Source organism: Musa acuminata, chromosome BXJ1-4 (assembly GCF_036884655.1).
Source record: "Musa acuminata AAA Group cultivar baxijiao chromosome BXJ1-4, Cavendish_Baxijiao_AAA, whole genome shotgun sequence".
NCBI lineage: Eukaryota > Viridiplantae > Streptophyta > Magnoliopsida > Zingiberales > Musaceae > Musa > Musa acuminata.
In genome coordinates, this window is record NC_088330.1 from 44,825,555 (window position 1) to 44,842,998 (window position 17,444).

Genomic DNA, 17,444 nt, shown 5'->3' on the forward strand with positions numbered 1-17,444 from the left:
AACTGAAGAATGCAAGCGTCACTGTGCTTGCAGAGGCGGAAGCTTGCCACTCAGCTAGGCATGCATGAGTCGTTTTACCGAGACATGATGGTGATGTTCCGGAAGTGGGAATTTGATCCGATGGATCTCTCGCAACCACCCTTTCCAGTTCATCTGTGGCATGGGGATGAAGACTGGCTCGTGCTGGTGACTCTACAGTGATACATCTACAGCCACCTCAGCTGGATCGACTACCATGAGCTGAAGCAAACAGGGCACTACCTGGGAGGTGTGCAGAGCTTGGTTGATGTTGTCCTCAAGACCTTGCTAGTGGCGTCGGTTTCGGCATGACCACGTATTTATCAGTTTGGAAAAAGAAGCACCGACAGGAAGCGGAATGCGTAATTCATACATGGGAGGGATAATAATTAGATCGCACATGCCCTATTTTAACAATGCATCCATTACTTATGCGAGATCACCCACCATATACACATTGTTAGAGAGAGAGAGAGAGATGCTTGCATTGCGCTTTGACTATTGAATAATTAACGCCTGAACTTTGGTTGCATCCACTTGTGGATAAATTTATGGTTCAAATTTCTTAGGACGGAGAGTAGAGAAATCTGGAGAGAACTTAGCATAACGTTTTATTCAATCAGCTCGGATGGATGGCCGGCACAGGCAGCGACACCTAAAGGAGCCACAATGTGTACTGTTTTCACTACGGCATTAGTAGTAGTAGCATTTAGAGAAAGACAAGTTGTAGCCGTAAGTTGAGCCATTAGTAATAGTAGTTAGAGAAAACGTGAAAAAAAAGGGGGTAAAAATTGATCTTAATGTTTAAAAATAAAAAAAATATGACAAGCACAAAGCAATAAAAAAATACTACTACTCTTAATTAAGATAAATATAATTAATAATATATATATAAAAGAGCACTTATGCTACTGAAGCACAAAAACTCACGATATCTAAAAAATATGTTATATTTCACGAATAATTATCCTTGTCACAAGCCTCTATGGATATAATAGATGTTTTGCCACATAACAATGCACTCTTAAACGAAGTATTCAGACGTTAGCACAATAAGACATTAGCATAGCTTTAGAGCGAGAAAGAGCATTTACAAGACACCATTATCTTATGCAATGTTTCCCTCCTCTGTGTAAATCGTCATTTCCCTTTTTATTTATTTATTTTAATGTTTTTGGGGTTGGGGTCAGGCCATCTTATGAACAATGGATCAGCCGCGCACTGCGCTCGCCAAATTGCTTGCTTTGTCATGCGGCGGCTCCTCTCCACCGGGGCCATGTCTTCCTCTGCCCCTTATTCGTCGTTCCTACCAGGTAAAAACCCTAGCTCGATCCGCCTCACACATCAGCGGCGACTCAATGGTGTTCGTTTCTCTTTTCCCACCCGCTTCGTCGTCGTCGGTTCTTCCATACGCTGCCTTGCCTCCTTCTCACCGGCCGAGCGAATCAAAGTCCACAACCCCATCGTTGAGATGGATGGTGAACCACATCCCCCTAGTGTGTGTGTGTTTGCTGTTTATTTTTTTTTGCTCTCTTGGTTCTTTTCCCGCTTTCAAACGCTTATTCTTCTCTCCTCGGTACGTTCTATCGATATCTACTTCTTTTTTTTCAATTCAGAAAAAAAAAGAGGTTAAAACCCTACCTATCTGATGTACATAAAAACTTTTTGATGTCTTCTCAGGCGATGAGATGACGACGGTCATCTGGAGGATTCCTGATGATAAAAGAAAAGGTGTCAATCTTCTCATTCCTTTTATATATCCTGCAAGTCTGGAGTCACTTGGAAATGATTGATTGATTTGTTTCCTGACTGCAGCTAATTTTTCCATTTCTCGAATTGGACATCAAGTACTTCGATCTGGGCCTCTTGAGTCGTGATGCCACCGACGATCGGGTAACCGTTGAAAGTGCCGAGGCAACTCTCAAGTTACCTACCACGACCTTCTTTATAGTAGCACTTCCCCTTCCTCCTTCCACTTAAATGATTTATTGTGTTTTCTTACAGTGATAAACTGAATACCAATTTGTGTATAATTAATGTTCGTGCATATAGGAAACTTGCTTTACCATTTTGTACATGCTTGTATCGATTGGTGTATTCAATCTTCCATTTCACCGGATCTATCGAATTATTTCTCAGAAAGATACGTGGGAACAGTGTTTGCTTAAACTAGCATCAGCATGAATTCTGCAGTCCATTATATCTGCAGTCCATTATTTCAAGTGGCAGCATTAGGGTCTTTTGGATCATCATCTTTAATGGTTCTTGATGATGATTCCTCTAACGTAGCTTTAGTTACCATTGTATCTGAAATATAGTTTTGATTTCCATGTTAATTTGGATCATCATCTTTATTGTTTCTTGATGATGATTCCTCTAACGTACCTTTGGTTACCATTGTATCTGAATTGTAGTTTTGATTGCCATGTTAATTTGAATGAGAGGAGAGAGGGAGAGGGATCAAAGAGATGGAACAATGGAGATAGGAGAGAAGAGGGAGGTTGGAGGGGAGAAGGTGATAAGAGGGAAGGGAGGGCAATGAGAATGATAGTTGTGGGCTACAAAGTAAGCAGAGAAGAAAAGAGCATATAGGAGGAGAGAAAGGACAAAAGAGGGAAGATAGGATGGTAACAGCAGGTACGAGCCATAGAGAAAGGAGAAGAAAGAGAGGGAGGGGAAGGAGGAGGGGAGAGAAGAAAAAGAGAGTGGTGATGACGTAGGGTGCTGGTCACATGCAAAGGAGAAGGGGAGAGGAGAGAAGAGAGAGACGATAGGATGGTAACAGCAGGTGCAACCCAGCATTTGCAGAGAGAAAGCAGGAAGAAGATCAAGAAAAGAGGGAGACATACTGGATAAAGAAAGGACGTGTGGCTGATGGCTGAAAATCAAATCTAGGGCATAACATGGGCGTCAAACGTGGAAAATTATATTCGGATCAAGGGGAAGGGGGGAAGGGAATTGGGTTTGGATCGAGTCGAGGCATTTGGGTCATTGAGTCAACCTATGCAAATGCCTGATATGCCCAGCACCTCAACTGAGCCATTCGTCTAGGTGGCACCCAGTTGAAAGCATTTTGCCCAAAACCCGCTACGACACTTGGGCCCAAGGTAGGCAATACCGAATGATACCGCTTGGTACGGGCGGTACGTACCGGTCTGATGGAATACCGGTACGCGGACCACCCGCTACCGGGCGGAACGAAAAAAAAAAAAAAATTTATATATAAATATTTTAGAAAAAGGAGACGTTTGGCGACGTCGCCTTTTTCAGATTATATATATATATGATTATATATATATATATTTATATATTTAAATAAACGAGGCGACGTTGCCCCGCGTGGGGAAGGAAAAGGCGACGTCGCCGAGGCGATGCGACGTCGCCTTTTAAATAAAAAAAATATAAATATATATATAATCTTTTATATATATATTAATTTATATATATATAAACGAGGCGACGTCACTTCGGCGACATTGCCCCGCTTGGGAGAAGAGATAGCCGACATCACTTCGGCGACGTCGCCGAGTTATATATATATATATATATATATATATATATATATATATATATATATATATATATATATATATATATATATATATACCGAGCGGTATACCGCTCGGTATACAGTTTCGTATCGTACCGAGCGAGCGTCAAAACTCCGGTACGGTACGAAATTACAGACCTTGCTTGGGCCTCACATCGCCATGCCCGAGCACCTAGGCGAACATTTGGAACACTTCTTGGCATCTTTGGTTAGCCAAATAGTTTGACACCAATACAAAACTTTTATGGATGAATGCAATAAGAATTCAATTTCAAAGAAGGTTGTGGCATATGAATCAAAGGAACTTAAAGTGTCCTGGTCTTTGGACCTTTTTTTTCTTTTATCTTTTATTTAAGTCTATTTCCTGTTTAGCTCGCTAAGGGAAGTCAAAGTAGGAAAGATATAGTTTAATTAGGGGCTAGAGTTGTTGCAATGCCATGCTATGGTGCTAGTTAACTTCTGACATGGGTCATTAGCTAATACTGCTTGCATTATTTAAATAAATCAGAATAATAATTCACATTTGAGACACAAAACAGGATTGTATTGGTAGCTTGGCATATCGCACATGTTGCACTTACCTGGGGTCAGCCAGTCTACTACCTGGAGTAGGAATCGTTGCTGTTACAGCCTCATTGCATCCGGAAGTAACTCATTTTACTGTTTTAGTTTCGCTCTGTTGGGTACAAAAGTTGATGGTTAGTAATTGCCAATTGTAATGCAGCTTTTAAAGTTTTCTCAGCCCTGGATGCATTACACTTGTGGTCATGCATGATATTCAGCTACTGTAAAAAGGAATGGTTGACTAGTAGCCTTCCCTGGCATGGCTTTGTTTGTATTCTCCATGTCATGTCAGTTTTCTGTACTTTTGAGTTTGCACCCCTTGTTTTTGGTACTTAGCAATTTGATCTACATGTCTGGTACATATTACCTTATGATTGTCTCTTATGCTTGCTGATCTCTATGTTACTTTTGTTAGCTTGAATCAGTCTTGTTCTAATTCACTTCAGTAACTGTTTTTCGTGAGCCTATTCTTTGCCGCAATGTGCCACGCATTGTTGCTGGTAAAAATGAAATTTTACTTGGTGATAAGTTAATTTTTGTGTGTATGTATGTGCGTGTTTGGAGGTCTTTGCTTATGCTGTATACTTAAAGGTCCACCTGTGGAGCAAGATGTTTATGAATTTAAAGGCTCTGGTATTGCATTATCTATGTATAATGTAGATGAGGTTTGTCATATATAGTCTTATGTAGGAAATTTTACAGAGATATTCTTTGTTGATCATACAAAATTGGAAACTCTTTTCAGTCCATTTGGGCTTTTGCTGAGTCATCAATGTCTATGGCATTTGCAAAAAAGTGGCCACTTTACTTAAGCACCAAAAATACCATATTGAAGAAATACGATGGCAGGTAGTGTTATCTTTTCTGTGCTAGCTTATTTTCTTACTAATCTATTAGTATCGTATGTTGTTTTTCATGGGGAGATTACCACAATGTGTACCTTTTTGTCAGCATATACCATGTACAGGTACCCCTGTTTTTTCTTCCTAATATGAAGAGCCAATTGTATCATTTCATTTGTAATTAATCTCTCGCGCTCTCTCTCTAAACCCTAAACCCCTTTCTCTCTTTGACTGCAAAGTTACATTAGAGAATATGCCTGTCAACGAAGTTGTAACATATAGAAAGTTATACAGATTCTTGCTTGCTTTTATTCTCTATTTCTTTGATTTGTTAGTGTCCTTATTGCAAAGCTCAATGAAAGTTATACAGATTTGTTAGTGTCCTCACAAATTGTGAAGCTCAGCTATAGAAAATATGTCTGTCAACAATGTGGAATTTTCATGCTCAGGACGCAATATATATCCAAAAATCTGGTTTTGTCCTTTTAAATTTTGGAACTTTAGGCATCTAAGATATACAGAATGAGACATTTGAAATATTGTAGGTTTAAGGACATTTTTCAGGAGGTTTATGAAGAAAAATGGAAGTCAAAGTTCGAAGAACAATCAATATGGTGGGAACATCTGTTGTAAGTATTTCACCTTTTTTGCTTAATAAGTCTTAAATTGATGTCTAATAATTGTCTTCCAGTTATCAGGTATGAGCATAGGCTGATTGATGACATGGTAGCTTATGCATTGAAAAGCAGTGGTGGTTATGTGTGGGCCTGCAAAAATTTTGATGGAGATGTCCAGAGCGATTTCCTCGCCCAAGGTCTTACTTTTGAATTTATGATCTTATTATAACAGTAGTTAATATATTGGTATCAAATTCCTGTATTCCAAATATGTTTTACTTTTCACTTTATTATTTTAACTAAAGTATAGGGGTAGTAGCAGTGTCATAGGAAAGAATCAAATTGAAACTTGAAACATATCCTCAACCTTGTTAGGTAACATGAGTGAAAAAGTTCATGTTAACTAGGAGTCATGATTCTACTTTTGTTGTGATTGATTGATTTAACAAGATCACTCACTTTATGCCTTTATCCATGCAAAAAAAACTGCAGATGCTTCTCGTGTAGTGAAATTGTTCATGAACGAAATTAAATTCACAAGATATTTTTGGAAAATTTATTGAAAATTTTGAACATGATCTGTGTTGTTAAACCTTTTATTGTTTGGCAGTTGGACAGTTTTTTTCCAACTCCCTTTTGTTCAACTTAAATTATTCTCAATAATATGATGTTTTAAGATTTATTTGTTGTTGCAGGATTTGGTTCATTGGGCTTGATGACGTCTGTATTGGTAATTACCAAAGTTTAATTGCTCTAGTTTCAGTCTCTACTTATCCCATGTATAGGTAACAATGATTGTAACATAATTATAGTTATCATCTGACGGGAAAACATTAGAAGCTGAAGCAGCACATGGGACTGTGACTCAACATTTTAGGCTACATCAGAGAGGACAAGAGACTAGCACGAACAGTATTGCATCAGAGAGGATCTTGCACTTCTTATCCATGGTCCAAGGTATGCTCAAGCAAATTTTTGTCCCCTTCCATTTTTTGCTTGAATATTAAATATTTCTTTTAAATATTGAAAATCTGCTTCATTGTGACATCGGTGTAGTGCTAAATTCAAATCCTTGTTTGGTACTTCCAGAAACACTTGGAAAGGTTGAAGAAACTGACTCTTAACTAGGAATTGCAGAAGCATTGTAATTCAATTGAAAAAGAAAAACTAGCATGATGGAACATGTTCTATACCTTTTAAAACAAACTATAATCGATAGATAAATACTTTTGTTTTGGATATTTGATTTGTGATGGTTTTTCACAATCATGCAAATACAAGAAAACAGTTGACTTTTCCTTCAAGGTTGCTGTTATCCTCATCTTGACTCTCAGAAAGTTTGGTATAAGCTGCACCAAAAATAAGATTTCCTCTGTGATTTAATTTGTTATCTTTTACAATTTATCGAGTATTGTGTATTTGCTTAAAGCTGCTTTTTACAATGATCACAAAGTGAACTTTTCACAGCTAAACTTCCATGAACTGGCTTCTTGGTTTACTTGCCTGTTGATGCTGTTGATTGTTCTGAGTAAGATCCACGAAATATGTTTAGTTCATTTAGTATATATGGAGTCTAAGATCTCATATAGGCACATGGTTTTATCTTTCGTGCACGAGTGATTGCTCTTTTCTCAATTGTGCTTTGTCTTCATTTATTTCGTTTGCAGAGTGTCCAGAGAATTCTACTTGAACACCGAGGAGTTTGTTGATGCTGTTGCTCAGAACCTTAAAGAGAAGATCCAAGTAGCAGCAGTTATTTAAATGCTTTGTTAATTTTCAAGATGGATGACGTTTCTACTCAAAAAAAAAAAAAGAAAAAAAAGAGAGAAAAGGAGGAGTTGGATTTGAAGAGTATGTCAAAAAGTTACAGCATCTGATGAGCATGAAGGCTATTAATAATGAGGTTTTGTCTATGCAGCAGACAGATATCTGAAGAAAAACAGTTGGTTGTTGCTTACATATCAGGAATAACAATGGTAAGCCTAGTGTTATTGTCTTTACCGCAGCTTAGTAGTAGTGCTCGAGCCATATGATTTATATGCCTTCGCATCATACGAGTGAACGACGGCATCGAAGTAAAAACTGACAGCCAAATGTTCTGACTGGCTTAAGAAGCCCTCGAAATCATTTTGATCTTTATCGAAAGCCCCTAGGATCAGCGTCACAATGTTTCATGTCAGATTAGATCTAAATCAAATTTGAAACTGTATCGGCTCCATTTCACATAATTTTATTTGTTTATATATAAACTTTTTGTTTCAGCTCTAATATGTCACATGGAATAGTTTCAATTTTTTGTAAAAAAAAAAATACACGGCTGCATGGTACTAAATAGTTACAACATAACTCGAATTTTACAACTATGGGCAATGCAAATATCTTCTCAAAAATAAATACCAATGCTCTAAAAGGCTAAATTCCTTTTCGGATTAAGTGAAGTGGACGTATTCCATGTTCCAATTCCTCGGGACAACAAGACGCTTGATGAAATTAGTGGAGAAACCACATCTTGAGAAGTGGATGACAATATAAACTCCCAAGTGCAAACATAATCTAAAAAAGTGATGTTGTATTGGGTGCGCATGTGTGTTGTGTGTGTATGTGTTGTGTATTTGTGTGTGTTGTGTATGTGTGTTGAGTTGTGAATGCTGTGTGTTTTGTGTTTGTGTACTGTGTGTAGTGTGTTGTGTATATGTATGTGTGTTGTGTGTTTTGTGTTTGTGTATATGTGTGTTGTGTGTAAAGAATGTTATGATGTGTTGTGTACATATGTGTGTTATGAATGTGATGTGTGTTGTTAATAATATGTTGTGTTGTGAATGGTATGTGTTGTGTATGTATTACGTGTATATGTATTGTGTTATGTGTATTGTGTAGTGTATATGTGTATGTGTATGTAGTCTCATATGTTGTGTGTGTGTTATGTGTGTGTGTTGTGTGTATATTATGTTGTGTATGTGTGTTGTATATATGTATGTATGTGTTATATTGTGTATGCGTTGTGAATTTTGTGTACGCGTGTTGTATTTGTGTAATGTGTAGTATGTATATGTATGTGTTTGAGTTATGTATGTATGTGTTATATGTGTGTTGCCTTCCGAGGACGCTGCTGCTGTTATTGGGAGAAGGATGAGGTGGAACCACCACCACGACCATGTCAATATCAACAACAAAGAGAACATGTGACAATCAAGTCAGGAGGAAATTTGCCATGTTTGACGATGCAGCTTCTGTAGCGATTTGTCCGAGGATGCAGCCTTGTGTCGGTAGCCCTGTAAACAAAAATACGGGGCGGAGGGCAAAGGGAACACCGAGTCAAAACAAGACTACGGAAAATAAAAAGAATAATGTCGTATGTTAGAAACGAGTAAAAACAACACTAATAAAGAGGGTGTAAATTAATACAACGGATAAAAACATCGATTTTAAAAAATCTTTTGTATGATTAAAAACGATCTCAAAAAAATATTAAATTGAAAGCGTACGAGAGCATACTAAGAGTAAGAAATTAGTTTACAATATAAAGTAAATTACAATAAAGGCAAATAACAAATCAAAAATATAAACTAAGAGTAAGAAATTAGTTTGCAATATAAAGTAAATTACAATAAAGGCAAATAGCAAATCAAAAATATAAACTGATTTATAGTGGTTTGGTCATCGTGACCAACATCTACTGTACTGATTCCTCTTCCGTCGAGGCTACCGACATCCACTAACGGTCTTTCTTCAATAGGCGAAGGCAAAGACCAATCATTTTCTTACAACTCTATTCTCCTTTTGACAAGCTCAGGAGAGAACCCTTACACCCCCACGTTTTTTTTTCTTTTTGCTCTCAATTGTGTCTGTTAACTAGGGATGAGAGGGGTATTTATAGACCTCAAATTGATTCAAACTTGATACTGACACTAGGTGGTACCATCGCCTGACACCCTATCACTGGGCGGTACCACCGCTTGACAGTCTCAGAGACTGCGCCATGATGGTTCCACCTATTGAGTCACTGTTTAACCCAATTATATGCTAACTACAAATTTTAAGGCATATACTAAGCTAAATAAGTCCGGTAAGTCTAAGTTTTTTCCAACGATCTTCCGACGAACTTCCGACAATCTCTCGACAATGTTCCAACGGACTCTCGACAAGCTCCTGAACTTATCGATCAATACCGATAGAACTTCCGATCAATTTTTGTCAGAACTTCCGACGAATTCTCGAACTCTCAACGAAATTTTGTTCTCGACTCTAGGACTTCATTTTGCTTTATACCTTAATCGCTATCGTAGTGAATCCTGCACACTTAGAACCTACTTCGATCTAGACAATTATTACAAAGCAAATCAAATATTTTTCGACATGTCATTGGATCATCAACATTTCGTCCAAATCTTCGACGTATCATCCTCTTTGGTGGCCTATTGCCCAATCAACCAGTTGACCTCCACAACTCTGATTTACTTGGCATAATTTTCGCTCTTCTTGGCCCGATGCCCGAACACATGGCCTGAAGCCTTCTGTCAATACATTGACCAATCCTTCGGCTCGACATCCAATTTTCTGATATGTTTATCTCCGGCCCAACATGATTCTTTCTACTTTAATTATCTCTCCATAATCGAAACTTCCTACGTCACTCAAAACCCAGATTAAATCATAAATACTATCAATTGGTTTCATCATCAAATCCGAGAGTCAACATCGTCCTCCCTCCGTACTTCTGAATATATAAAAGAACGATAAAATGAAAGATGTGAAGGAATCATCTTTGCTCCTCACTTATCACGTAGCTTCCCAACTAAACCCCCAGCAAATAACGCCCTATCGAACCAGGAGAACATAAGCACAATCTAAGGCTGCTCTGGAAGAAACAAAATTCCTACCAAGAAAATTCTAGATCATATTAAAGAGATTTCGACTAATCCGATCGACCCAGCCCCAGAAATAATTAGGAAGTCACTCCCGGAGAAATTAAGAATGGAAAGAACATGGGGAAAGGGTTTATTTTTGGAGATAATCACATTAGCATCAACCACATCATTGGAAATAATCGAGTCGAGCAATGAGACACCTTCACAATCGCATTCAGTAACTCGCTCAATAAAGACATGACAAGAACACGGAGAGCAATGCCTTGACGGATGATGGAAGCAACATCAAGCAGTCATTGATCTCGTCTACACAACTTGAGGGTGGTGCATGGCCTGAGAAGCAATATTTTTCACATGCCACCCAAGATTCAATTTATAAAACTCGATAAGATACTGGTTAAGTTTATGCACAGAAGGGGAAAGGAAAGGCAATGGATGAATTTGAACATATACGACAAAGTTTACGCGGTGTAAGCACAGAACAAAGCTCATCATATTCACAATCATCATATTATAAAAAATCTTACGACCAATAACAATGCGATGATAGTTAGTTAGACTTCTTTGAGCAATAATATAATACTACACAACAAAGAAAGTAGAAGCTTTGACATTCACCAATACATGCCTCAAGAGTCGCCTTAGACACGTGATTCATGACGATTAATCTACGATTATCACCACATTGATGTACCAATAACATACGATATATCAATACACTTTGTTGTGAGATCAATTTTAAAATTAGGTTCAACAAACATATCATATTAATAGTAGATACATAAGATCGAGGACCTCGATCCACCACCCGTAAAAACCTATCGTTCATTTTGATGGTAGAATCAACAATTAGGTATATCTACATATGTGATTATTTAATTCATTTGAATTTTAAAATTTATATTGTAGCAAAATAATCTAACAATTCAAATAATTTTTTTTAGATATTTTAATATTTACAAAAAGACAATCTATAGCCCGAAGAAGATATGATACTATTCTTACCTAATTTACATTGATTTTGCTAAACTTACGCTAAACATATATTTATTTCTAACTTAAAAATCATATCCTAACTTTTTTTTTCAAATATTTTTGAAAGATTTTATGTCTAAATTAGACGTACTGCACCGTATCAAGCAAAGCTCGACACACCAATATGATATAAAATTTCAATCCTTTGTTTGGACAATACACATAAGAAAGATTTGCTTCTTATCCCTTCTCAATGAAGACATAGGACAAAGTTGCATAACTTATGAGAAAGAAGGAACAAGGGTCATGATTCATACAAAAAAAAATAAAGACACAGAAATTGCACTTGCATGCACGAACCAAGAAACAAACAACTCCAATCAGCTCAAGCAATGTTTTCCCCACAGTCCCCAATTTTTGAAAAAAGATAGAATAAAAAATCCAATTAGGTTCCGATCAAACAACATGACATTATCTGCAAAATATTTGGTCTGACTAAACATCTCATCATGTACAACATATATATTCATTCAGCAAAGAGATAGTGTAGATATAACCTAAAAGCAATTAGGGATGTCAAGGAAGTAGTATCTAGAGGTATAAAAGAAGAAAACTTTGTTAGAAACAAGAAATATAAATCTAATTGCCCTTAATTTGATCAGTGATTACATTCAAAACAGAGCTCAATGGTGGAAAAAGATCTATGAATGTAACCCTTATTAGTTGGGATATTAGGGTTTTCCAATATTTTCCTGTATATTTATTTAATGAGGTGAAATATCCTCTTCTGGATGCATTCTTTGCATGATCTAGTTAATAGGAAAGGACCATGTGCTTTTGACTTGCAGCTTCCATCTCATAATCACATTCCCTAGACAGTTCCTCCTTAGCCATCATTATAAGAATTGAAGAAAATTACCAATCATTATATCTGAATGTAAATAGCATGCTCAAGTTTCCAAACTTAATTTGGAAATTTATTGGTTCATAACAATTTAAGATTTGGCCATGGGCTGTGATAAAGCATATCATGGGTGGTTATAAGGAACTAAAAAACTAAATTGATCTTGAACACCAATCTGCAAGAAAAAGTACCTAGCCAATTTGGATGATGCATAGCATTAGACTCATGATCTATAAGAGTTAAAACCTGATTAATGAATCAAAGTAACTGTACAATCAAAGTGATTGGAATACATTTACTCATCTCTCAGTAGACAATCTGCAATTCTTATATTTCAAAACAATTGACAAAATTTTCATTCAAGGAAAAATAGAATTTGGTCAAAATTCATGCTAATTGCTCATAACTAGCAAATGAGAGCTATCCAGTCGATTAAAATATGAGGAACTATGTTAAAGAAAAGCATAATATGTTTATACATACTACATAGCATACATAGCACGACAACCACATAAAGCAGCAACATACACTAAATACTAATAGAATTTAAAAAACAGAATTATCAAAATTCAATCCGATGACAACACAAGAAATTGAAGGAGAAAGTAAAAAAAAGTGTAAACGATCATCATAATAAAAAAGGAGCAATTCCACATTCTTCTAATTGACATGATAATGTCAATTAAGGAGTGCAACATGACTTCAGGCTATAAGAGTCATTTAATGTGGTTTATACTCTACTAATGACTAATCTGTTATTGAAGACCCCGTAAGTCTCTGATAACACATTTTAGCCTAATAAAATAGACAGACCAAATAACCTTGTAATGTCGAAGAGTAAGTCATCTGCGTTTTAATAAATGAGAAGTCATGTAAAGATGTTGCATTAACTTCTAGTCTCAAGAATTGACTTGGAAATATATAATGATTAACTTAACTGTTATTATGATAAAGTTACTAGTACAGAAAGAAACCACTTTTATCAGTTTAATCATTACTACTGAAAAGTTCAATTGACACAGAAAAGTCAATGAGATCATGAATATGTAGGTTCACCTTTATAGTGTAATCAACAAAAATTCCGTTAGGATTGAGATTTGTGTAGTCTAAAATTAAACTGATTCTGGATGTCACTTTCTATGCTATCTGCAACACCAGGGGGTACTGTACTTTCATTGCAACCTCCATACCATTCTTCATAACTAGTCGATGGACCTGAAGATGGCATGTACAAGAATATGTGAAGAAAAATAAGTCAACAGATATCAACATGAGCAAATCAGAGTTGAACAAGCAAGCACTTTGTTGAAGAATTTTTCTATGGCATCCAAACACATAATATCTGAAATTCAGGAGGATTAGGATATGACCAATCTAGATCAAAACAACCTGCCCTATGCTTGCTGCAGCAAGATGTTCATAATCAAAGCTCGTCAGTTTGGATGACCAATCAGGACCCAGTTTAGCATCCAAAACATCATTCAATTGTTTCCTTGGCATCACATTGGCTCCTTGACGAACAATATCCATAGCAGCTAATATTTGCATCAGGTAAGGAGGCAAGACATGCATTAAAAGCCATGCTAGTTGTTCATGAATTTTACATTTGGCTCAAACTAGGTAATCAGATTTAAGTAATAATATACATGAATTGAGTTAGGGTTATCATAAACATAATTCAAACCAAATATTAAAAACTATAGTTCGGATTACCATATGATTTGATCTGATTTGAATTAACTAGCATGTAAACACTTCGGCATTCGAATAAACAAATCGAAAGTATTTGAAAATAAAATTAATGAATAATAATGGTTAACAGAACTATGATTAAAGTTTTTAGAGTTTCTTCAATATCCATTTTTTTCACAAGCCTTGATTCTTTGACCATCAACACCATTCTAGTTTTTTTAAAACAATTTTCTTCTTCCTATCACCTCCCACTCTTAATTATTATTAGCATTATATAGAATAATCAGTTGTCATATACAAGAATCATGATGTACACAGGTTGAGCATTCCTAATTAGGCTACTAAAAATAAATACCTACTAATTGTCTTCCCTAGGTTCTGATATCCTTGTCAACCAAAAAATGCTCATCAAATAAAATTTTGCATAATTTTTTAAAATGAAACAAACAGTAAAAATAGTAAAATGCTAAACATTTCTGTAAAACAAGTGTTCATTTGTAACTACAAACTAGTAACTAAGAACAAAAAAAGGAATGTTCAGATTTTGCAACTGGAGGCAAAACAAGAAAAACCTCCCCAAGCTGAGAGTGACAGCAAGCCTTTGATATACTCTAATATATATAATGCTGTTGTTCTGGCTGACAAAAACGAAAAATTCAATAGGGAATTATGAGTTGGAGAAACATTTCAGTATTACTGACAAGAAAATGCGTTCACTATGCACTGTGTTTAAGTATAAAAGTATTGAATTAAAGAGGACATAGAATCTTTTCTAACCTACAACAACAATAACATCAACAAGCCATAATGTCACAAATATATGGGGTTGCTACATGGATCTTTTTCCATATAAGACAATATCCCTAGTTAAATCATTAACAACAAATATTTTTTTATCATTCTTAGTGATGAGTTTGATAGGTTTCTCTATTTCTGGCACCACTAATCCTAAGAAACTCACCTCCTCTCTCTAGGTCTCCTTTGAACAAACTCAGAATTTAATACCATTCAAAACTGCTCTCATTTATATATTATCCTTGGATCCTTGCACATCCAATTTAGTATTCTAGTCTTGGCAAACATTTCTTTGACTTGTATATCATTCTTGCACATCCATCTCAATAGTCTACTATTCTAGTCTATGCAATGCTAACATTTCCTTTACTTGCTACATGGCTATCCTTACAACCAAAAAGGCATGGCAATGTGGGATCTAATATAGAGCCGTATCTCTATTAGATCAGTTGTTTCCATGATTTAAATACTGGTCTTTCGGGTTGCAAAAGAGTAATGTTACCATTGTACCAACCAAGGATCGTCATGCACCCATACTCATTGTTGGTCAGATGTACCAATCGGTACCAGTGTATCGGCACACGATACATCGGTATGTACCGATGTTTCGAAGAGGAAGATACAGAGGAGGAAGGATGAAGAAAAAAAGGAAAGAGGAAGGAAGAGGAGGAAGAAGTTTGTACTGAAGGTGTTCGATGTACTATGCATTTCGGTTTTGTTTATACCTTAGATAACATGCAAGAGGCTTGCAATAGGCTTAACAATTGCATTTCGATTAGGTTTTATGGCCGTTTCTAGCTTATAATGACGGCTTGGGTGGTTATCATTCGAAGGCAAAACTATCCAAAAAAAAATGGAGCCTCTAACCCGCAACAAATCGTATTTCTTATGACATGCTATACTAGTGAATTAAAAAGCGTGGCGCCAAATCATATTTCTTGAAGTGCTAGGCGCTCGCCTAGGCACCTACTTGAGCAAAGCGAGACACTTTGAAATATTAAAATAAAAAAAATAAAAAAAATAAAAATATAATTAATAAATGGATATTAACAATGCTAAAATCTAAATAGGGACTATTATATGATAATAATAGTTAACAATAACAATTAACAATATTTAATCTACTGTTATTAGTAGTTAGAGAAGAAAAAAGAGTCACTGACGGTGAAAAGTGGGGAAGGAGAGGGCAACGGTGATGAATGAACTTTTGAGCAACAACGACGATGGAGTAAGCTGCAGATGCAATAGCAGCGACGCAAGAAGCTTCGGACGACAACAACAGTGATGGAGGAAGCTACAGATGATAGCAATAGGGGCAGACAAAGGTTTAGAAGGTGATAACGACGATGGCGAAAACTATGGACGATGACATTGTGGGCGGCCGAAGCTTGAAAAGTATTCAGTGGTGGCGAGGAAGCTACGACCCTCTCCCTCAGCGATGGAAGGAGCTGCACACGAAAGAAGCGGCACAGAGGGAATTGCATATAAAAGCTAGACTTTCGAACCCATTCATCGATAACAGACTATATGTCGATCCTATGTGTCGGTGGTGGAAGCAAAGACAAAGGAAGCGACAGTGACGAAGGCAATGACTGCGCACGAAGTAGGGTTCATGGCTTGGGGTCACGCGGAGGGAGGGGGGTGGGGGGGGGGGCGACGAGGTTTGCTACGCAAGTTTAGTAACATTATATAGCTTTGTTGGTTTAATTGAACCACCTAAGCTACTGTTTAACCAAACATTTTGTTTCAATCGAGTGCTCACTAGAGGCACTAAGCACCTGAGTTTAGGCAAGTGCCTAGGCGACACTTCACTGAAACGCGTTGCCTAGTCAAGGCAAGGGCCCGGGTGCCTATTTAAACTCTTGCGCCAGACATCTCAGATCCTTGGAGCCCCAAGGTAGTATATAACTAGATGGGGCTTCGGAGCAGTGTATAAGGATGATATATTGCTTAATTCCCTAGTGGTGTCACATGAGCACTTGTGCGGTAGGGACCGTTTATGCATGATGGGTTGCTTTGGACCCTCTGTTAGGCGACCATTTAGAGCTTACGAAGGCTATTTTTATATTTTGCATTGTGTATAATATGTTTGCTCAAATATGCTTATGGAATCCCAAGTATGCCTTTCAACAAAATGCCCATGCATTCTTTTTGCAAGTCTTGACAAGGAGGCTAACTCAACAAACACACAAGGTGTCAAAGCGAGATAAGCACATTAATAAACACTCAGTAGTCGGGGTTGCATTGAGGGCAGACCAAATTCATTTGGTGGAAATGAGTCTAGTGACATAAGAAATGAAGCTGTTTGGAGGAGTGAGGGCTTCTGAGATTAGCATTAAGAGGAATGGCCAACCCCTCGCATGAGAGAGACTACGAAGGCAAGTAAAGTTAGTGTTGCAAACAAAGTTGCAATTTATTTCCCCTAGATAATCGACAACTAATTGAGCAAAAAGATAGTGTATTCTTACCTTTCCATATTTAAAACACTACTTATGATTTTTGTTTACTAAATTTGCTGGAAACTAGTACTTCTATCGACCATCCCAGGATCCATTATAGCCAAAATTAATGTACAAATCCAGCATATTGAGCAAGCACATGAGAGAAACCACTACTAAG

General features: G+C 36.8%; 1 protein-coding gene and 1 long non-coding RNA gene across 12 annotated transcripts in view; one reads left to right on the plus strand and one right to left on the minus strand.

Moving 5' to 3' along the window:
* Window positions 1-1,059: 1,059 nt before the first annotated feature.
* LOC135671964 (isocitrate dehydrogenase [NADP], chloroplastic/mitochondrial-like) lies at window positions 1,060-7,591 on the plus strand. Of its 7 annotated transcripts, none has more exons than XM_065180421.1 (8): window positions 1,060-1,331; window positions 1,699-1,749; window positions 1,834-1,943; window positions 5,520-5,603; window positions 5,673-5,788; window positions 6,287-6,321; window positions 6,404-6,548; window positions 7,259-7,591. In XM_065180421.1, the coding sequence occupies exons 2-8, from the start codon at window positions 1,735-1,737 to the stop codon at window positions 7,279-7,281; spliced, it is 528 nt and encodes a 175-aa protein (XP_065036493.1). In that variant the 5' UTR covers window positions 1,060-1,331; window positions 1,699-1,734; the 3' UTR covers window positions 7,282-7,591. The 7 variants fall into 7 exon arrangements, with proteins under 7 accessions (XP_065036493.1, XP_065036492.1, XP_065036491.1 ...); XM_065180420.1 differs by having other exon boundaries at window positions 1,063-1,496; XM_065180419.1 differs by having other exon boundaries at window positions 1,067-1,594.
* A 265-nt stretch (window positions 7,592-7,856) lies between these two features.
* The window catches only part of LOC135671966 (uncharacterized), a 40,204-nt gene continuing 30,616 nt past the window's right edge, over window positions 7,857-17,444 (minus strand). For 4 of the 5 annotated variants that reach the window (XR_010512923.1, XR_010512921.1, XR_010512924.1 and 1 more), the window contains 2 exons: window positions 13,395-13,553; window positions 7,857-8,863 (listed from right to left, as the gene is read on the minus strand). This is a non-coding gene — a long non-coding RNA (uncharacterized LOC135671966). Of the gene's footprint in view, window positions 8,864-13,394; window positions 13,554-13,727; window positions 13,874-17,444 lie in introns of all 5 variants that reach the window. The other variant, XR_010512925.1, reaches the window with a different exon arrangement.